Source organism: Amphiura filiformis, chromosome 12 (genome assembly GCF_039555335.1).
Source record: "Amphiura filiformis chromosome 12, Afil_fr2py, whole genome shotgun sequence".
NCBI classification, from domain to species: domain Eukaryota; kingdom Metazoa; phylum Echinodermata; class Ophiuroidea; order Amphilepidida; family Amphiuridae; genus Amphiura; species Amphiura filiformis.
The window spans coordinates 27,862,510-27,886,719 of record NC_092639.1 but is presented as its reverse complement, the minus strand read 5'-3'; the positions used below and the strand labels follow the sequence as shown (position 1 = coordinate 27,886,719).

General features: G+C 37.9%; 1 protein-coding gene across 1 annotated transcript in view; it reads left to right on the top strand.

Annotated features, from left to right (window-relative positions):
• LOC140166742 (thrombospondin type-1 domain-containing protein 7A-like) overlaps nt 1-24,210 on the top strand; it is a 283,222-nt gene that overhangs the window by 232,724 nt on the left and 26,288 nt on the right. The window contains exon 6 of the mRNA XM_072190238.1: nt 21,456-21,698. Within this exon, the coding sequence (XP_072046339.1) occupies nt 21,456-21,698 (243 nt within the window). The remainder of the gene's footprint in view (nt 1-21,455; nt 21,699-24,210) is intronic.

Here is a 24,210-nt window from a genome sequence, read left to right as displayed (position 1 = left end):
TCTACTGAAGATAGCAAAATTGATCTATTCAGTAATTCCTGAATTTGTATATCCACTGGCCTTTGTATGTCTATAATGTCTAACTTTCAATGCAGACAAAGTGATAATACTTTATTTCAATTGGTCCTTATATTACTTTAATCAAAAATGCACTCATAAAATCACATACTTAACATTTACTTTTATGTTATCAATCCATTACTTGATGTAAGCCTTGTAGCTATATGACAAGTAATGTTTCAGCTAATAAACTCAAATCAATGCTGGATGAAATTGACTGCTGATCTGTGGGACATGCTAGCTATTTCCAGCCACAAGTCAATCTGGAAGATGTTTTATGAACATAATAGGAAATAGTAATAATGATTTTTGAGGGGTTTTAATCGAAAGTATCTTCTTCCTCAACATGAGCCTTACAGGTTAACCAACTTAACTATTGTTTCTTCTATTTTCCGAGATCGTACATACATAACAAGATTCCTACTGGGGCCATCTGCACAGGTACACTGTCGTCAAGGTACTGGGCTGGCACTGTGCAGTACAGTACCAGGGTCGTGTAGTACCAGTGCAGTACTGCTACATGTAGTGGGTCCAATGCAGTATAGCAGCATAGGTACTGTGTAGGTACTCTGTGTGTACCAGTCAGGTACCTTGGCGAATGTGTATCTGTGCATGCTGCACAATAGGAATCTATTCTTGTCTGTAGATGAAGATTGATATGAGCCATAGGATAGCTGTACACATCTTGGCATTGGCTGTCTTCTGAAGAGTAGCAAAATTGATCTTTTGTATATCCACTAGCTTTATAGTTTTCTCTAACATTCAATGCAGACAAAGTGACAATACTTTATTTCAATTGGTCCTTATATTACTTTAATCAAAAATGCACTCATAAAATCACATACTTGACATTAACTTTTATGTTATCAATCCATAACTTGATGTAAGCCTTGTAGCTATATGACAAGTAATGTTTCAGCTAATAAACTCAAATCAATGCTGGATGAAAATGACTGCTGATCTGTGGGACACGCTAGCTATTTCCAGCCACAAGTCAATCATGAAGATGTTTTATGAACATAATAGGAAATAGTAGTAATGATTTTTGAGGGGTTTTAATCGAAAGTGGAAGGTAGCCATCTTCTTCCTCAACATGATCGTACATACACTACAAGATTCCTACTGGGGCCATCTGCACAGGCACACTGTCGTCAAGGTACTAGGCTAGTACTGTGCACTACAGTACCAGGGTTGTGTAGTACCAGTGCAGTACTGCTAGTGGGTCCCATGCAGTAAAGCAGCATAGGTACTGTATGGGTACTCTGTGTGTACCAGTCAGGTACCTTGGCGAATGTGTACCTGTGCAGGCGGCCATAATAGGAATCTTTTCTTGTACGTAGGTGAAGCTTGATATGAGCCATAGGATAGCTGTACATATCTTGGTATTTGCTGTCTACTGAAGATAGCAAAATTGATCTTTTCAGTAATTCTTGAATTTGTATATCCACTGGCTTTTGTATGTCTATAATGTCTAACTTTCATTGCAGACAAAGTGATAATACTTAATTTCAATTGGTCCTTATATTACTTTAATCAAAAATGCACTCATAAAATCACATACTTGACATTTACTTTATGTTATCAATCCATAACTTGATGTAAGCCTTGTAGCTATATGACAAGTAATGTTTCATCTAATAAACTCAAATCAATGCTGGATGAATATGACTGCTGATCTGTGGGACACGCTAGCTATTTCCAGCCACAAGTCAATCAGGAAGATGTTTTATGAACATAATAGGAAATAGTACTAATGATTTTTGAGGGGTTAAAGCAGAAGTGAAAGGCAGCCATTAAAGGGCTGATCCATTTAAAATCCACACTCCCCCTGTGGACAATTTTGGAAATAATATTCTACTGGAGGTGTATGGATTTACAAATGGGCTGTTGCAGTTGACATCCACACCCCCTGTGGAAAACTTTGGAAATATCTTCCATGGGGAGTATGAATTTCAAATGGAATGAACACATTAGGCAGCTCCATATGAATTCCATACACCCTCTGAGAAAGATTCAACCTGAATCTTCCACAGAGGGAGCGTAAGTTTCAAATAGAGTTGGAATGTGCTCATTGTATTTGAAATTCATACACCCCCTGTGGAAGATGTTTCCAGAATCTTCCACAGGGGTAGTGTGGATTTTAAATGGAATAGCTCAACGAGAATGCCAATGATGTGTTCGTTCAATTTGGCCAGGCAAGTTTATTTCTGTGCACAGTTTTTAACTTTCTCATAGATCATTGTTGGTCTAGTAGATAGCATCAATGTTGACTGTGTTTTCTAGAACAGTCTTTAATATGTATGTGTCTGCCCTGAGCTAATGTTTACCTTGATATAAAACCCCCACTTCATGCGGGGCTTGCTGGGGAAGTGGTGAAACTTCAAATATTGAAACATTTTAAAGGTACACTTTAAAAATAGCCTGTTTTTGATGGTGTTTTATGTCCACAAAATAGGTGAAAGTTGTAGCAAGATAACTTACAATGTTGAAGGAATTTTGCAAGCTTGGAGAGTTGTTTAAAGCCATATTGTAACATTTGTTGAGGAGGATGCCCTCAATATTTTTCAAAATTCTGTTTTTTACATGATTGTAATGTACTATATTGAACTAACATACCCTGTGAAAATCAAGCCTTTAGGTGTTGTATTTTGGTCAAAATCCGAGATTTTGAATAAAGCGGAGGAACCGTCATTTAATTATCATGATGGAAACATTAGTCAAATTTGTATGTGATGTTCATAACACAGTATGTACATGGCGTACAGGACAGTCATACACACATCAAATTATCGTGCCATAGCATAACCAATGGAGTGTGACGCATTGGCGACATCTGCACTGGTAGTAAAGTCTTATTTTCTTTGCTTTATACCTCAGTTTTTCGGCTCAAACTTAAAAGGGGACATATCTGACAGTAAAGGCTAACATTTTATGGAAAAGAAATACTAATCTATTTTTATCGAAATGTTACAATATCAGGTATCTTTTGTATATGGGAAACGACATGTATGTTGGGGTTACCACTGGTCAAGGAAAATGATGCTCAAATATTAATTACCAGTTGGTAAGATGAGTACTGACAACTTGGACAATTTGGTCGCCAAAGGGATGTTATTATATGGATGCTATTATTACAGGTCATGTATGAGTATGCATACAAATAATCTGAAATAGTTCCCTTGGGATCGCATGTTGACAACTCTTACCTTGCTGTGGTCATAGTGTGTAGTCACAGTGGACACTGGTCAATCACTTCTGTGGACCAATGACTTGCTGACCAATATCAAGAGAGCTCGTGCATCATTTGGCATTTGTCCATAACCTTAAAATTATGTTCGGATATAATTTTCATTCACTTTTGTGACCATTTTTATCAAGTTCACTCCCGTTCATGAAGTTTGCGAATCCACTGAGTTCTCATTCATTCGTGCGAACACAAAATACCGGGCCGACGTGGGTTATCACTGCCATGCAACATGTGTATTCTTGCACATAGTATGTGCATATATCTATTGTGAGATTAAAACAGCTCAGATAAGCCAGTCAGATACCAAGATGCACAACTGGCTCTCAAAACCATACTTTTCTTCTCTAAAGAATAACTCCTTTGCAGGACTAATGAATGACCACTGATATGCCACTGAACCAAATTCCAGGAAGACCATGAAGACCTAGATAAAAGTGTGTATGTCCTGTGCATATCATGATGCTGTCAGCTAGAAGCATTAGCCATGAGCTACCCCATTATTCACTTAGTGCTAAACCATTGCAATGTTTTATTTGTTTATAGGGAATTGGGTTCAGACTTAGTAGGTTGATATAATGGACATGCAGCATATGTATGTTGACCTCAATGTTTTATAGGCATTTTATAGTGATAATAAAAGAGACCTCAAAGCCTTCTAGTAGTGGTCCATTCATTTTGTTTTTATATTCTCAGTACAAATTAAGGTTTACAAAGAGAAAGCACCCAAGTGTATGCATTTGATACAGATTATGTACACTTGCTATCTACTGAAGATAAAGAAACACCAAAAAAACAAGCTAAAACAGGTGTTTTTGTTGGACATTTGTGTGTGTGTGTGTGTGTGTTGGGGGGGGGTTAGCCTGTACGTGGTTGAAGAGACCTGTAGCAAGTGAGGACACATGCACACAAAAATATGGAAACCCAGCAACTGTGGATGTGCACATTTTTTCTTGCTTGCAATCAACACAAAAATGCCTGTGTATGAGTTGGGTCTTGGTTGGCTTGTAAAAAGTTGAGATTGTGCAAAGTCTCGGTTAGTCAGGAACAAGTCATAGGTCCATGGTTGTCAAAAGACGGGGTCTATGGTCTTAACAAGTAGGTGGGATGTGTGTGTGAATGTGCGTTAGTTTTCACCTACAAACATGGACTTTGAGTCCACACTAATGTAGTGAAAAACCACACATAGCGAACTCTGGATGTTCACGGTCTTAAGACAGTGGCAGAGGGTGATATATAGCATAACTTTGCATATGGTGTATACGGTCCTCTATTGTAGGTGTAATACCAGGTCCACGGTTAGCGGTGAAATAGCACAGAAGTCCATGTTTGGATTATGATAATGTCTGTGTATATAGGTCCACAATTTAACTGTTAACAACCACACACTAGATGTTGTAGTAAATTATTAAAATTTTATTTTTAACTTTATGAATTGGAATAGTTCTTGTTCTTGATGGAATACTGGCCAATACTCCTAATGGAGTCAGGCATTAGTGCCGACCTTTGAAAAGACTTGAAGTCATCATGTATTTGCCACAAATGGTCAAGTACCATTAAACATCATTGAATTTACAATTCATATATATATATCATGCTCTGGCTTGTGTTCAACTGTAAACAGCCTCCTTGTTGAACCAAACTCATCCTGCCTGGTCAATTGAACTTATGTTTTATCTCTTGAGTGATTTAAAGTAATGCTAAAAACTCATCCTTAATGTTTTGCGTGCTAGCCTTCAACATAAAAAGTCCAAGTTTTGAGATATTTTCTGAAAAATACCAAGAGCTATCTTAAGAACCACTGAAGCAATATTATTAGGCTTGTTGGTACTCATTTTAATGCATTTTTCATACTGATACCAAATATGGTCATGAACATTTAACAATTTAAAAATAAATTGAAACTTGTTGTCTGCAGTCAACATCCATGTGGAGAAAGTTAAAAACTCATCCTTCATCCTATCCCATGAACATTGGTGTAACCAGAGGGGGGAGGAAGGAGTAGACTTATCTGTCTAAAAAATATTTTCAGATAAAATCAGGATGGAAAGAAGGAAATAAAGACAATTTATGCTAACTTTGAGAAATTTCTCATTGGCCTAGAATGCAGGAGGTGGGGATGTGTAGTCAACTTTGGTTTGGGTAGGGGTGTGCCACTGAGAATTTCAAAGTGGAACCATATACCAATTTTTCAAGAAATTTTGATCCTTCGATATACCAAAAGTCAAAATTTTCAGCCAAATTTAACACAAATTACCTTAGTTTGAACAACTTTTCCCCCAAACTTTAAGAGAAATTTCCAAAATTTTGACTGCGGTAAGGCAAAATTGTGCTAATTTTCAACCAAAATTGAAAAAATTTTGAAAAAATTACCCATTCATATACCAAAATTGGCCTAAAAAAATGTTTGGTCATTCATACTGAGTACCTCCTAGGCCAGGCTTTTGCCCCCTTGAATTTCAAATGGAGTTTATAACTGAATGAGTGATTCCATTTGAAATAGACACCCGCTTTGTGAGAGGCTAATGTCATGTATGGATTAAAAAAACGCAGTGATTTATAGTGCGCTACGCACAGGCATAACGCCTAGATGTTGATCCACAAGCCTCAGCACACTTTATAACTGGACTAGCCCAATTCAATTGTGACACCATTCCTCAGACCACACATAAAATGTTATCATTATCATCTAGTTTTATGACACAATCTTGTGATCCAAATAAACTCCAGGACCCTTTGGAATTGAAGCCTCTTTAACAGGTTGATCAACTGTAGTGGAAATCCACCTCTCAGTTCCACATGGTTGGCACAGAATCCGCAGGTAATTTCCCAAGTGCAGAAGTGTGCACATGCATATGGATGTTCACATTAGTGTGTGCAGTGTTAGTCAAATGTTGAAGTCATAGAGTATTGGTTAGTCGCCACAGTCACTTATTAACACTTTTACATGCAGTGTTGGAACGGTTGCCCATGTTTTGCTCTGACAATATACAACATTATTATGTTTTGATGGATCCAAGTTGTGATATTATTGGATCCAAAACATAATAATGATAAAATTGGATGCTTTACGCCCAATATGTATTGGTCTTGCTATGAGTTTTAAAATATTGGACTCGACTATGTCTCTTCCAATATTTTAAAACTCATAGCTCGACCAATAAATATGGGCTCAACCGATCCAATTTTATATCAATATAGTGTTTTTTCTGGATTTTATTGGATTTGGAACTGGAAGAAAGGTCTTTGTCACAAGGACTGTACATGAAGGTTTGTTCTCTGGTTTACCATATTCAAAGGGGTTCCCTCAAGGTGAGAGGAAAAACACTTCAAGATAAGAGCATTTGGCTATCCCATTTAAAATTCACATTCCCCCTATGGAAGATTTTGGAAATATCTTCCACAGGGTGTGTATGAAGTTAACATATTAGCAGTTCCATTTGAAACTCGCTCTCCCTCAGTGGAAGATTCAGCTTCAATCTTCCGCAAAGTGTGTTTGAAATTCAGATGGAGCTGCCTAATGTGTTCATTCCATTTGAAATTCATACTCCCCCTTTGGCAGATGTTTTCCAAAATCTTTCACGGGGGAGTGTGGATTTTAATTATCAATGCAAACTTGGTCGTAAATTTGTGACAATATCATTAATATGGCTTTATTAGAGACCGAAATTCTCTGTTTTGTAAATGTTAAATTTTGTTTTTTTTAAATAACACTAAAAACTTACCCACTCTGGAGAAATCCACATCTGAAATCTACAGAGCATCTTTTAGGGCCCTAGCAAGTGGGGTGGCCAGGAGGCCATGGCCGCCCCACTTTTTGAGAAATTTGTTAATGTTTTTCTTTATATCCTCATTTCACTGAATTTTCGGCATATATTTTATTTAAGCTGCCCCACATTTTCAACCTTGCTACAGCCCAAGCATCTTTAGAAGTGAAGGGGCTGTGACCATATCCATAACAAATGTATGAAAATATAAAAATTAGTTCCCCTCCAGTAAATGAAACCTTTAGCAGTTACCCATGTTTTGTTCTGACAAAATACATCAATTTTGCATGTTTTTACTTGATTTTACTATATATTTGGAACTAAGGTCTTTGTCATAAGGACTTGTGCATGAATTCAAAATTCAATCAAAGATCAAACGAAAATTTTAACCTTTCGTATTGAAGATATACATGAAGTTTTCTAAAAGACTTAAAATTTTTAGGTGTTTGTCTTCAATGCAAAAGGTCAAAAATTTTAAATGTCAAACATTTAAATTTGTAATAATTTGCCAAAAATAAATGGTTTAACTGTAAACATTTAATACCCTCAATTGCATGATAATTTTCCTCTAAATGGTGTAACATCACTTTTTGAGTCATTGATGGTGAAAAGGAGACCCTAAGTCATGGATTCTCAACTGTAGGCCTATTTGCGCACGGGTCACAGAGAGCCAAACTCATTTTCAAAGATCTATATTTGAGGGCCAAATATATCTTGTTTTGCTATGTTTACTGTATATTTCAGACCTGTTCAAGGGCCAACCACAATAATTATTAGTCAGCAGGCTGGATCTGGCCCCTTTGACTGCTTATTGAGAATCCTTGACCTAAGTGTTGATATGGTCAACTCCTAAATAGCAAAAAATATAGAGATGCCACTCTATGCTTAAAATTTTATTTGCAAGATAAGTCTGTATAATTGAAAAGAATCTCATAGTTTACCCAGGCGGGATCTGGCCCCTTTGACCGCCTAGTGAGAACCCTTGACCTAAGTGTTGATATGGTCAACTCCTAAATAGCAAAAAATATAGAGATGCCACTCTATGCTTAAAATTTTATTTGCAAGTTAAGTCTGTATATTTGAAAGGAATCTCATAGTTTACCCAGGCCGGATCTGGCCCCTTTGACTGCCTAGTGAGAACCCTTGACCTAAGTGTTGATATGGTCAACTCCTAAATAGCAAAAAATATAGAGATGCCACTCTGTGCTTAAAATTTTATTTGCAAGATAAGTCTGTATATTTGAAAGGAGTCTCATAGTTTACCCATGCTGGATCTGGCCCCTTTGACCGCCTAGTGAGAACCCTTGACCTAAGTGTTGATATGGTCAACTCCTAAATAGCAAAAAATATAGAGATGCCACTCTGTGCTTAAAATTTTATTTGCAAGTTAAGTCTGTATAATTGAAAAGAATCTCATAGTTTACTCAGGCGGGATCTGGCCCCTTTGACCGCCTAGTGAGAACCCTTGACCTAAGTGTTGATATGGTCAACTCCTAAATAGCAAAAAATATAGAGATGCCACTCTGTGCTTAAAATTTTATTTGCAAGATACCGTAAGTCTGTATATTTGAAAGGAGTCTCATAGTTTACCCATGCCGGATCTGGCCCTTTGACCGCCTAGTGAGAACCCTTGACCTAAGTGTTGATATGGTCAACTCCTAAATAGCAAAAAAATATAGAGATGCCACTCTGTGCTTAAAATTTTATTTGCAAGATAAGTCTGTATATTTGAAAGGAATCTCATAGTTTACCCAGGCCGGATCTGGACCCTTTGACCGCCTAGTGCATAGTGAGAACCCTTGACCTAAGTGTTGATATGGTCAACTCTTAAATAGCCGACGATATCGAGAAGCTACGCTGTGCTTAAAATTTTATTTGCAAGATAAGTCTGTATATTTGAAAGGAATCTCATAGTTTACCCAGGCCGGATCTGGACCCTTTGACCGCCTAGTGCATAGTGAGAACCCTTGACCTAAGTGTTGATATGGTCAACCCCAAAATAGCAAAAAATATAGAGATGCCACTCTATGCTTAAAATTGGTTTCTAAGATAAGTCTTGTATATTTGAAAGGAATCTCATAGTTTACCCAGGCCAGATCTTGCCCCTTTGACCGCCTAGTGAGAACCCTTGACCTAAGTGTTGATATGGTCAACTCCTAAATAGCAAAAAATATAGAGATGCCACTCTGTGCTTAAAATTTTATTTGCAAGATAAGTCTGTATAATTGAAAAGAATCCCATAGTTTACCCACATTATAAGGTAAAACCCTGGAGCCAATATTTAAAGCTTTAATGATAGGAGCTTGATTGTGTTAGGTGGTTTACTTAATGCACATGAACTAATAGTATTGCACAAATGTATTCCTGGTCACGTACATTGCATCCGATCGGCTGATATGAATTGGTTAACTTGCGTGCTTTAAAAAGCTTTCAAGTGTTGAAGTTAAGTTGCTCAAGTAATTAAAATTTAACTTGTGTATGTATTTATTTATTTTTATTGTTTCTTTAAACTTCATTGGTGAATTTAATTAAGTGCTGCATAGGAAATTGAACATATCTAAAAATAGCCTTTTTTTTAAACAGAAGTTTCTTACTGCTGATAGAACAATATTAGCATACAGCAATAAACATGTTATTTAATTTGCTTAATATTTTCAAATAATTTCAAAGTTTAAAGCTCATTTCCAAAATTTCAGTTGCATTTGCGAGTAATGCATGATTATATATAGGCCTATGTATTACACTGCTACTGTTGTAATTTTGTTCTGGTATACCAGAATGTAATTCAAATTTGACGATATTTTTGCTAAATGAATAATCTGCTAGACATTTTTTTGCACATATATATTATGTAGCCAGAGGTTTCTTGTGGTATAAAAATCTCAACTTTTTTTAGAAAAGTGAGGGGAAGAGGCTGTGGATCAGGAAATGCCCCTTTAACCTATGCGAAAAAGGCATGGTTGAACTATGGTTAACCATGGTCATCCATGGTTCAACCATGGGTTTTGACCATGGTCAAACCATGGTCAACCATGCTTTTGAAAAATGGCACCACAGCCAGAGACCATGGTCAACCATTTTGACCATGGTCTATCTAAAGTGACCATGGTCAACCATGGTTAAAACTTAGCATGTTTGACCATGGTTGAACCATTGTCAACCATAGTTCAACAACCAGGGTTTTGACCATGGTCAACCATGTTTTTGACCATGGTCAACCATGTTTTTGACCATGGTCAACCATGGTCAACCATGTTTTTGAAAAATGGCACCACGGCCAGAGACCATGGTCAACCATGGTCTATCTAAAGTGACCATGGTCAACCATGGTCAAAAATTTGCATGTTTGACCATGGTTAAGAAACAATAGCAATCAAGGAAGAAACAATAGAAAGAAACAATAGCAATCAAGCTTAAACTTTAAATTAGCACCCGATAGAGGGCAGTGCCTGAAGAATGAGGGAAATTATGGGGTAAATATTTAACGGAATAAACTGCATAATCATATTATTTAGATTTATTCCATTTAAAATCTTATTTTAACTTATCAAATTACTAGTTTTTATATTCTATGGGGTCAAATATTTATTCACAACCTGGTAAATACGCATTAAATACGATTAATAACAACAGAGGGTGCTTTTTCTCATTCACTACCCAGAGTCAACCATGGTCAGGTGAGGTGATGACCATGGCTGACAATGCTCAGCCATGCTAAAGCATGGTCGACCATGGTATACTTAAAAGTGACCATGGTCAACCATGGTCAGGTGAGGTGATGACCATGGCTGACCATGCTCACCCATGCTAAAGCATGGTTGACCATGGTATACTTGAAGTAACCATGGTCAACCATGGTCAGGTGAGGTGATGACCATGGCTGACCATGCTCACACATGCTAAAGCATGGTTGACCATGGTATACTTGAAGTGACCATGGTCAGGTGAGGTGATGACCATGGCTGACCATGCTCACCCATGCTAAAGCATGATTGACCATGGTATACTTGAAGTGACCATGGTCAACCATGGTCAAGTGAGGTGATGAACATGGCTGACCATGCTCACCCATGATAAAGCATGGTTGACCATGGTATACTTAAAAGTGACCATGGTCAACCATGGTCAAGTGAGGTGAAGACCATGGCTGACCATGCTCGGCCATGCTAAAACATGGTCGACCATGGTATACCATGGCAACCATGGTTGACCATGGTCAAGCCACCATGGCTGATCATCGCTGACCATAGTTAACCATGGTCAACCATGTTTTGACCATGGTTGACCATGGTTGACCATGCTAGCACGGTTGACATTTCGCCTAGGAAGGCCATAAAGATGAAAATTTAAATGCTGTAAATATCCATGTAACTTAGCACTTGAAGATTTTACAATGTCCCTTGATAAAGTATTATTTGTCAGTTCATGCTCAAGAATCATTTTATAGCCATTACTTCACAGATCAGAATATGATTTTAGGGAATAAACCAAAAAGTTAATGAATATGTGTAACTTGCTCTGTTCCCATCTGTAATAACCAGAAGTGAGTCTAAATAAGTTGATATCCATATGCCCCTTATGGAAGACATGACATTCATCTCCCACATAGGGGGTGTAGATATTAAATGGAGTCATCCATTCAGGTAACTCCATTTGAAATTCACACTCCCTGTGTAGGAGATTAAGGTTGTGTCTTCCATAGGGGGTTTATAGATTTCAACTAGAATAGCCAAGTAGCATCATCATTATTTGTAACCCCCTCCTTCCATAATGGAACTAGTTCATTCATAAGGCTTCATCAATTCACTCTCATAGTGCACGTTAGTAACCATTGGTTACTGCTCCAAGCCTGGGCTCATACACCTGTTCGGAATTTTGATATACCATAGGCTTTGTGTTGTGATCATTTCGATCAGTAGTTCATAACAAAGAAAGCGTGATCCAGTTGACCTAGCAACGGTCATATTCTAACGTGCACTACAACAGCGAATATTTTGGTTTGGTCCCTAATAAAAGTCACAAATGGGCATGCATGGATGTGGTTTTCCAGTACATGTAGGAGCATTAAACATTGTACTCTAAGTATCAAGTTAAGTGCGTTAATTGGCTGATGGTGAATTCAAGAGCCATTACGGCATAGATATGGTGATGAATTTGTTACCAAGACTGTAATCCATCTTACATGTGTAAGCTTACTCAGCATTAATATGCTGAGCATGACATCAGGGATGTGCGCTAAGGTAACCTGCTATTAAATTTGTGAGTGCTTGGTGCCGTTGTAGCAGGATGCACCAACTGTCTGTATGGTCCACAGATGCATCTTCATTTTCCTTCAAAATTGCTGAGAGTTGGGACCCATAGGGCAAGGACAGACAGACAAACATAATGTACGCATATAATACACCCCTACTCACATTTTTACTACACTCCTACCCCACACCAGCTGAACTGAGTATCCCAATATGCTTTGCGGTACCAAAATAAAACTGGAGGTGCCATTGAAAATGTACACAAAATCCCTGATTTCAACTTTCAATTACTCACTTAAACATTGTAACATTTGCTGAGAAGGATACGCTCACTATTGTTCAAAATTCTGTTTTTACACGATTGTAATGTACTTTATTACACTAACATACCCTGCAAAAATCAAGACTTTAGGTGTTGTAGTTTTGTCAAAATCCAAGATTTTGAATAAAGCACAGGAACCATCGTTTAATTATTATGATAGAAACGTTGTTCAGCTCAAAAGTAGGGGAGCTAACATTTTACGGAAAAAAATACTAATCTATCTTTTTGGAAATATTAGGCCCCTACAATATGGCTTTAAATCAGGGGTGCTTAGACTTTTGTTTAACAAAAATATGGCCCCTTAAGGGATCTGGAATGAGCGTTTTGAGCATTTCGACAGTATTATTTGTGGGACATGAGAGCACATCAGACATATCGAATTGCATTCTGAATACGAAGAATGTCTTTCTGATATCAATTGTTTTTTTGGTTGAAATTCACGATATAATACAAATTTTATGACAAATTATTAAAATGTGATATTTTTCACATTTTGATATATAACAGTCCTCGAAGTAAATTTTATAAATCTAATGATATATTCTTAAAGTGTATGTAGCTGGGAGGAAAAGCAGACAATCAATTGAAAATTTTGACCTTTCATATTGAAGATATGGATTTTTTCCCAAAAGACTTAATTTTTTTTTGTGTTTTGGGAAAAAATCCATATCTTCAATAATGAAAGGTCAAAATTTTCAATTGATCGTCGGCTTTTCATCCCACCTACATACACTTTAAGTATAAATCATCAGATTTATAAAGTTTACTTTTCAGTACTGTTAAATATCAAAAATATCAATTTCTAATCATTTGCCATAAAATGTGTATTTACATTGCGAATTTCAAAAAATCAAAATTATTTGATATCAGAAGCACATTCTTCGTATTCAGAATGCAATTCGATATGTCTGATGTGCTCTAATGTCCCACAATAAATACTGTCCAAACATTCATACCCCAGCCCTTAAAGTATTGTGAAACTATCCAATATTTTAGTGGCTCTTGCTTACTTATGTATACATTCGCTAATGCTATGAGGTAGATACCCTGCAATACACAATGGGATGATCTCTTCAGCTGCTCTGCTCCCACCCACTCCTAACATGTGCAAACACCAGCAACAATGATGCGAGATTTCATGTGTGTGGTTTCATTTGTCATTCTTTATAAACACACACCCTCCCCCAACACACACATGACACTATGCCAGAATGTTTCCAAGTTTCCAACACCTGAAAGTATACTATAGACAAATCCAATTTCACGCATTCCTACTCCTCAATGGCAGCCATAGCCGCGACGGGGACCCAGCTATCTCACCTTAAATGTGAAATGATGCGGCCTTGAAGGGTATTTTAAACTGCATTCTATCACCCGTGTTACACGTAGACAAATAGAATGATGACAGTTTACAACACAAAAGAATCTAACATCGAATTTTAAGCGGGTTTAATCCACCCAATTGGGCACTCACAACACCTGTTTGGTGCATGCGGGGAACCAAATATGGCTGACCAAATCCTGACCATGACTTGGCTCGTTGGATTCGTCTATACCATATCAACCTGCAATAAATGTGTACCTCTTCTTGACGATCATTTTCTCTTGCATAACCTACGTTAGTAACACCTCAGTAAGATGACAGATCTGTAATCTCATGTGTACCTATGATGAGCTTTACTAGTATTAATTATTCATCTTATATAGGTCTGTTAGCTATCAAATATATAACTTGAAAGCTCTTTTGGGTCAAATAAAACCAGAGTGTTGATTCCCATAGCTGTGTACACGGAGTATATTGGTGTTATAAGGCTGAGTTCACATAGGAGTATACGGTATTCGCTATACGATATACGCTCATTCGATCAGGCTGAGTTCACATAGGAGTATGTGAACTCGGCCTGAGAGGAGCAATAATGATTATACTCATTCTATTCTTTTGAAAGCACTTAATGTGCTATTCCAATTGAAATCCATACACCCTCTGTGGAAGACATGACTTTAATCTCTCACACAGGAGCTGTAGATTTCAAATGGAATCACCCATTCAGGTAAACCCATATTATTTTGAAATTCACAATGTCTGTGTGGAAGATTAAGGTTATGACTTTCACAGTGGTGTATCAAATTCATCTGGAATAGCCCAGTTTCAGTCATATTTTCAGTTTGTGACTTTGGTCGGAATGATGGGGGGGGGGGGGCGGATAGCATATGGTATTGGGTATTATGACAGTTAAAACTGGGTTTGAGCACCAGCAGAATTTTGTTACATTCTTTGGGAAGCCTCGGTACACCAAAATGAAATGGGGAGCTGTTAAGAAAATCAAAACAATATCTTGTTCTGTTCACTATACAGTGGCAGTGCCAGGAGTTTTATTTCAGGGGGGCATGGTGGAGCAAAATGTATTTCAGCGGATGGGGAAATGTACAAATTTTGCACATTTTGCAGGAAATTTTCGTAATTTTGATATATTACGGTGGGCAACTGGGGGGGGGGGGGGGCAAGAGTTCTGACTTCACTAACATAAGATCTATTTTTGTAAAGATGGCAAAATATTCCACTGTACTTTGAAACTACAGATACTAGAATGAACTTGAACATTGTACTGCTGCTAGGATGTCTTTGACAAAGTTGTCTCATGTATTTTGAGCCACCCTGTATTATATTTGTCAATGAAATAAATTAGAATTTACACCCATGCCCTGACTTTAACAAGGTTGTATTATATGTATTTTGAGCCACCCTGTATTATGTTTCGCAATTAAATAAGTTAAGAATTTACACCCATGTCCACAGGCATGTCCACACATGTTGATTAACCACTCATGTCATCCCATGTAATTCCTTCATACTCCCCCTATATTATTGATAATACAGGGTGAGATTGCTTATATATCATGTATATGCCAACCCATCCCTGACAAGTTGGAAGTGTAAAATAATCACCAACCTTAGTCAAATATTGATGATAAGACCTCCCTAATAACAGTAAGTTGACACGGGACATCCATGGTGATAATTTTGGTTCTTTAAGGGCACGTGCCACCTTGCAGGCATATTTTGACATTTTCTTGATATAATCGTTAAGAAATGTAGAAACATGTTTTGAATCGAAAGTTGTTTTTATCAAAAAGTGGATGTAAGGCCTTTTGCAACTAAGCTCTTCATTTTAAGGAGGGCAACTGGCGGGAGAGTTCTGACTGTTCACTAACACAAGATCCATTTTCGTTATGGATGTAAGATGGCAAAATATTCCTTTTTACTTTGAAACTTTACGGATACTAGATACACCATACTGCTGCTAGGATGTCATTGACAAGGGTGTGTCATGTATTTTGAACCACCTTGTATTATATTTCTCAATGAAATAAGTTAGAATGAACTTAAACACCGTACTGATGCTAGGATGACTTTGACAAGGTTGTGCCATGTATTTTGAGCCACCCTGTATTATATTTTGTCAATGAAATAAGTTAGAATTTACACCCATGCCCTGACTTTAACAAGGTTGTATTATATGTATTTTGAGCCACCCTGTATTATGTTTCGCAATTAAATAAGTAAGAATTTACACCCATGTCCACAGGCATGTCCACACATGTTGATTAACCACTCATGTCATCCCATGTAATTCCTTCATACTCCCCCTATATTATTGATAATACAGGGTGAGATTGCTTATATATCATGTATATGCCAACCCATCCCTGACAAGTTGGAAGTGTAAAATAATCACCAACCTTAGTAAAATATTGATGATAAGACCTCCCTAATAACAGTAAGTTGACACGGGACATCCATGGTGATAATTTTGGTTCTTTAAGGGCACGCGCCACCTTGCAGGCATATTTTGACATTTTCTTGATATATTTGTTAAGAAATGTAACATGTTTTGAATCGTAAACTGCCTTGAGGAAGTTTGTCAGTATAACTCTTGCATGACTATTATATTGTGAATCTTCAGTATTATCAAAAGTTTGTTTTACATATCTCAGGAGTGGTGTAGCCAAAAGAAGGGGCAGGTTGGAGGGGTGAGGGGAGGGGTACCCCCTACCTCAACCTATTATGACCTGTGCACTTTTAGAGAAAAGGGATGATTGGCTGTCCTGTAGGCTTTATATAGAACCCTCAAGAGAAAAGAGTTCTTTAAATTTGAAGAACCCCAACATGGTTCTTTCTGGCCTTTCCAGAACTCTTTTTTCTGTCTTGTAAAACCATTTAAGGTTCCACGTACAGGACAGCTTGAGAACCATTTTAGGTTCTATGCAACCCATCAGTACTACACTGCAGATGAAAAGTCCCCCCCCCACCAAAAAATAGCCCTGCAAACCCTATAAGCCTTTTTGTGAATGATAAAGAATTGTTCACTTGCGTTCATATTTTTTATACCATACATGATACAGCATGCATATTTTACATTGTTTTGAGCAAGTGTGCCAACTATATTTTCCGGGATAGTACAACCAGTTATTCTTCCCCAGAGAAGGAAATTAATACTGCAAAGATATAGATGCTATGCTCCTCTTCAGATGACTTGTGATTTCCTTTGGAAAATTTTAATAATTGTTTTATTTATGATGTATAAAATGTCAGTGCTTCAAGTCATAGACCTTGTATACCAACTACTGTAGTGTGTATCTGCAATGTTAAACTTTGTTTGCCATGAAATTGAAATAAGACATTTTATTTCGGTGGTAGTTTATCATACTGAATTATACATCGCAAGAGTATACTAGTATATACTGCACATCATCAACTTAAAGGAGTATTTTATTATTCTAGCATTCTTGTTTATATGTTTCAATAGATAGCCATGAAAATGTATTCCCAAAAATTTCAGTTTATTCTGATTTTCCATTTACGTATACATACTAAGTTATGCATGATTATGTATTACGCCACTGTGCTGTAATTTCGTTCTGTTTTACAGAATATAAATACAAATTTGACAATATTTTTGCGTAGGGAATGAATCGGCAAGAAATTGTTTGCACACAATATTATGTAGCCAGAGGTTTTTGTTGGTGTAAAAATCTCAACTTAAAAAAAAAGTGGAGGGGGATGAGGCTGCGGATCACAAAATGCCCCTTTAAAGTATATCAGCCCAGATATCAGCACTTTTGGGGCAAAAGTATAAATGCTAAAAGAACAATAAAAGAGATTATTAAGATATTGTCACGGAGGTATAAGTGCGTTAGTGTTATAGACATGACGGGGAAGTCCTCTTTTGGTCTATACGCTAGCGCGCTCGCCTCTTAATCCCAGGGTCGTGGGTTCGAGTCCCGGCAGGATCGGAAGTGGCTCAAGGAGGCACATGATATTTCTGTGAGGGGTTTGTGACAAAAATGGTGGCAGCGGTGGTCCCTGGTGTTTCTTAACACCAAGGGGATCCATCCATCGGAAAGGGTTAGGCGTTCAAAATAAATGGCTGGCCGAGTATTCCTTGTAGCAAGGACGACCAGACTGGCCGAGTATGTCTTGTATCAAGGACGACCAGTTTAAATAGAGGAATTAAGGCGCGAGGACGTGCCTTACGAGGAGGGGGAGCATGTCACGGAGGTATAAGTGCGTTAGTGTTATAGACCTGACGGGGAAGTCCTCTTTTGGTCTATATGCTAGCGCGCTCGCCTCTTAATCCCAGGGTCGTGGGTTCGAGTCCCGGCAGGACCGGAAGTGGCTCGAGGAGGCGCAGGATATTTCCGTGAGGGGTTTGTGACAATATGCCTTTGCTAAAAAACCCAAAGAGATTAGACTCAAAGAGTACCAACTCTGCCATTTTTTTTTGTGCGGCCCATGGAGGGCAAAATAGTGTACATGCAGGCTTGTTTCGCTATGTGCCTGTTAAACTTTGATTTTACTTGCTTATACATTGTGCGAGTACTCTGAGTAGTGTGTTATACCGATAAAGTGCTGTAAGTGTTTCGCATGCACTCTTTTACTGATTTTACTACCACCTTGCAAGCAACAGGGACATGCAATGTAAACCTTACTTTCAGGAAAAGTTACCTGTCCAATATCTCAAAAAGTGAAAATCCCGACATTACAGCTCATTTGTGGTGGCTGGTCACCGTAAAATTCTGTCTACAAGCATATATATGCCTCTAAACGAGGTTTTTTTGACACAAGAGACAAGAGGCAGACACTCTCAACAAAAACGTTATTTGGAGTTTGAACAACTATATTACTGATAAAGGCGGCTGTACAAACATGTATATTTGTAAGACCAATCTATTGCAATGTTTTTGAGAAGGGTATTGGCCTTTCATATCTTTCGTTAAAAAAAACCCTCGTTTAGAGGCATATATGCTTCTAGACGGAATTCTACGGTATTTCCAGTCCATGCCTGCAAGTACTTGGAGCATAATATCAGGTATAAAACTGTTACATCACAATGTGGTTATACACTCCTTTCAATCACTACATGATGGAACAAAATTTTGCCTATTACCTAAAGAACAAACTATAGTAGTAGTAAAAGAATCCATATACAGGATGAGATAGATATAATGGGCTATTCCAGTTGAAATCCATACACCCCCTATGGAAGACATGACCTTAATCTCCCACATAAGGGGTGTCGATTTCAAATGGAATCACCCATTCAGGTAACCCCATTTGAAATTCATACTCCCATTGTAGAATATTAAGGTCATGTCTTCCACAGGGGGTGTATGTATTTCAAATGTAACAGCATTTATATGCTGAGATGCCTTAGCTAAATGAAACCTTTAGTGAAAGGAAACTACATGAATATGTTGATATAATGGCTGCAAGCACACCTCATCAGAATTCATCTAATGTTGTAAGTAGTGCATCCCCAGGATACATCCTGTCTTTCTTGTAGATGAGCGTGTCATAGATAGTTGGCAATCAAGTCCTTGATCCCTATTAAGTTTGGTGACATATCTGAGGCAGTGGATTACATCAACTATAGAGGAAGTAACTATAGCAGTACAGTATAGTCTACCCAGCTCAATGAGTGTAATAATAGTCTTGAAGATGGGGAGTGGGGTAACTTACTATTATGGTTGGGAAACAACCTGAGATGGCCTGAGTCACTTAGGGGAAAGGATGTTAGCTGCAGGTGCTTAAACCCCTAGGTTTTCAACTAAATCTTGCCAAATCAACCGGGTTGTTCCATTCTGGTAAATAACCCACATGAGCCCCTTCCCATAGCCCCTGCCTAGTCTATTGCCCTGGACACCACTGTCCATGGCTTCTTGCAATGTGAAGCAAAGACCTGGTAACTGAGAATTTTGTCCCAGTTGAATGAATCCAAACCTTTTTTTTTTGATGAGGCAGTGTGCAAATTCCCAGTTACGTCGCTGGAGTGGGGGTTGGAGAGTACATGTGTTAAGTGAACAAAAATGAAAAAAAAAAAAAAAATGAAAAAAGGAATGGTCAACATCACCTTAACTGTTGAATTTCAAATGCAATGTCATTTTAAGTCAAAGCTTAAGCAGCTAACATTGAGATTGAATCTGACTGAGCCATGGGCCATCATCAGCCATGCAGGAATAAAGGGCTTCCATGGCTGCGTAACTTAATCTGATAATGGGGAGTCATAAGATAAAACAACCTGTCCCTATGGTGTCCATTACATACACAATGATCTTGTCAACCATGTCCATTGACATTAATGTGAAGACAAAAAAACTGAAGGTTTTTTTTTAGGTTAAGGTTGAAAAAGAAAGAGGCCATTTTGAAATCAAAGTCATCAGTGAAGTTGTCTAGAGTGACTGCCGACAACATTACTTAACTCTTGGTGTTTAGTGACGTTGAAGTAGGCTAAATGTGACTATATCTCATGCGTGCATTTACACAATAAGTGATACTAACTCTCTTAGTGTCGACTGCAGACGACAAGTTTCAAATTTTGTTTCAAAAATTTCAGAAATGTAAATGTTCATGACCATATTTGGAATCAGCTTGAAAAATGCATTAAAGTGAGTACAAACAAGCCTTGTATTGATTCAGTGATTCTTAAGATAGCTCTTGATATTTTGAAAATATATCTCAAAATGTGGACTTTTTATGTTGAAGCCTATGGCTAGCACACAGGTCATTAATGTTGGGGGTGAAGAGCAATTAAGTGTTAAGGATATATATGTACTGAGCAAGTTAGTAATGGTAGTAACTCAATTTTCAAAATGTCCAACTTTGGCCTGAGTGGATCAGATTGGGTCACATATAGAATACCTAGAAGCAAGATGGACTAACTAAGATGGTAAGGAGTTCACTGAAAGGCAAAAATAGGACTTGAGACAGCAGTGAAAAGAGGGTATACTATTACTTGGGATGATTATAGATAAAGGAAGCTCGTCCCTCCCCTTCTGGTAAAGAACCAGACTCTGGATAACGATGTATAACATTTCCGGGTGTTACAGTCCCTTGTTTGTCATGGCCATTTCAATCCGGGTCCGTCACAACATAATATATATATATTCAAAAATTGTTTTAACCTATTGCTATGGTAGTAAATCCTATTACATCATCTCTTTACAGTGAGTATGCTCAGGGAATTGCCAGCCAGGCCAGCGCAATCCCTGGTTGGTGATTGTGTGCTTTGCATGCAAGGGGTTTTAAGGTTCGAATCTCGGGGGTACCAAGTGACTTCTTGTTAATCTTCTCTCCTTTTTCGTTTCTACTTTAACTTCCAATAGCAAAGAGCAGTGTCCGGTGTCAGGTTTAATGTTGGAGAAAACAGGACACAAAGAGCTGTTGTGGTTCAGGAAAACCATCCCAAATAAGCAAGTTGGCAATTATAAAACGAAACTTAACTATTCTTATCATTTTCATTTTCTACTTCCAGTGATCTCCGACCCAGCCAACCAACCCCCTCCCATGAAGCGAGCATGTTTCGTCCCCTGCCCAGTGGACTGTCAAGTTGGTCAGTGGCAGAACTGGTCACCCTGTACACAGAGCTGCGGCACTGGAGGACAGCATATACGACTGCGCAGTGTTCTTGTCCCACCGTCACATGGGGGCGCTGAGTGTGGATCTCGAATACAGACGAAAGAATGCGAGCCGATTGAATGTGCTTGGTGGTATTCTAGTAAGTATATTCATTAATTTTCATATTTAAATGGAGTATGCAAATACTTGAAAAATGTTTTACAAAAAACTGTTGGCATGCTTTATATTTTTTATCATGCTTTAACCCTTTATATAAATCATGTCACATATACGCCTACCAGATTGTGTCACATTTGCATTATCAGTACAAACATATATACAAGGATGTGCAGCTGAAATTGGTCTCATTTTCTGCTTATGGATCATAATGGCCTCATCTCAATTGCATAGTTCAAAACCTCAATTAAACAATCATTTCAAAAAACAAATAAAAAATTTGACCTCAAGTTGCAGAGTATGAGTTTTTGTACCCACATTTTCAAACGTCATTCAATAAATGTACAAATGTATTGGGGTTAAAGAACTGTGCCCTGATAGATGAACATGTTGTGGATCATAGTGAAGGTAGCTTCTTTTTGTGTGAAAATTGGTAGATAGATTAGGTAGGTTTTTTTTATATTTCTTAAAATTATTGGGAAATTGGCCCCATTTTGTAATAATACTCAAGACAAAGTTCCAAAACATACAAACAGTGTGAAAAATATTGTCAAATTTGTGTCAAATTTGACCCAAAGTCTGGGCCTCAGGTATGTCCTATTATGGGGGTGAAAATTGGTATAAATATATGGGCCCTTTTTGAAGGCATGTCCCTACCCAAAACAAACACTTGGCTTCTATAAAATGCAGTTTGCTTCTTACTAACTTTGTCTCGGAGGAATTCAAATGCTTTCATAATGGCATTCAAACATGGCATGCTAAACAATAATCCATAAATGATGAGCTTCTAAAAAATGCAGGTTGCTTCTTGCTAAGTTTGTCTTGGAGAAATTCAAACACTTTAATATTGAAAAGTTTTGCATTATGACATTAAAAGACAAGATAAATTCTGGTGCCTGTATTTCTAGAGAAAAATATCAAAGTGGAAAAAGAAGCACACATCTCACATACTTAGCATGTAAAAAAGGAAATCGGTATGTACCAGCAGGGAAATGACAGGCAGGCAGGTGGAGGGACTTAATATTTCAACTTATACTATTCCATCATTCATTCAATAGGGTTGCCAAAATCTTCTAGCCCAATAGTGCGGCAAGCATGGTACTAAGAAGGCGGTGGATGGTGTTCAAGTCACCCAATGTTGAGTTGAAACGAAAAAGCACTCAAAATCTTGATATTTGGGTGCTTAAACTGAATTTAGCAAAGAAAACACCCAATTGGGTGGATGATCTCTTGAACGAGTACACATCCAGTAATTCAAGATTGATTAATAAAATGGTTAGAAAACATTTGAAACTGGCAAATCAGCACTTCGGTGATTCAAAAAACTTAAAACCGGCAAACTGAAAGGAATTTAATCCATATGCCACAGATCTTCTTGAAACTGCCAAAAGTTGAAAGCTTAGTAAAATCTTTATAAAAGTATGACCATGCTCATGTTGATAGACTAACCAAATATCCAGGCCTGAATTAGGACTAAACATAAATCAGGGCCCCATTAGGTTTTTAAGCTTTTCCTAATGTACCTATTTCTTTTAAGTAAAATGCCATTTTTCCATTTTTCAAAAAACTTATCAGCAGATTCCTACTTACAGATGTGCACTCTGGTCCGCCTTTTGAAAAGAGCCCAATTGGGTGCAGGAAAAGTGCGGTGTTGCATCACTCGTCATTGAGTATGTATGACAAGTGATTTGAAAAGAGCCCAATTGGGTGCAGGAAAAGTGCGGTGTTGCATCACTCGTCATTGAGTATGTATGACAAGTGATATGAAAAGAGCCCAATTGGGTGCAGGAAAAGTGCGGTGTTGCATCACTCGTCATTGAGTATGTATGACAAGTGATATGAAAAGAGCCCAATTGGGTGCAGGAAAAGTGCGGTGTTGCATCACTCGTCATTGAGTATGTATGACAAGCGATATGAAAAGAGCCCAATTGGGTGCAGGAAAAGTGCGGTGTTGCATCACTCGTCATTGAGTATGTATGACAAGTGATATGAAAAGAGCCCAATTGGGTGGAGGAAAAGTGCGGTGTTGCATCACTCGTCATTGAGTATGTATGACAAGTGATATGAAAAGAGCCCAATTGGGTGCAGGAAAAGTGCGGTGTTGCATCACTCGTCATTGAGTATGTATGACAAGCGATATGAAAAGAGCCCAATTGGGTGCTGGAAAAGTGCGGTGTTGCATCACTCGTCATTGAGTATGTATGACAAGCGATATGAAAAGAGCCCAATTGGGTGCAGGAAAAGTGCGGTGTTGCATCACTCGTCATTGAGTATGTATGACAAGCGATATGAAAAGAGCCCAATTGGGTGCAGGAAAAGCGCCACGTTGCATCACTTGTCATTGAGTATGTATGACAAGGGATATGAAAAGAGCCCAATTGGGTGCAGAAAAAGCGCCACGTTGCATCACTCGTCATTGAGTATGTATGACAAGCGATATATGACAGAACATGGCTTTCATGCTAATCTCCTAACCTAGAAATCCTACCGTAAAT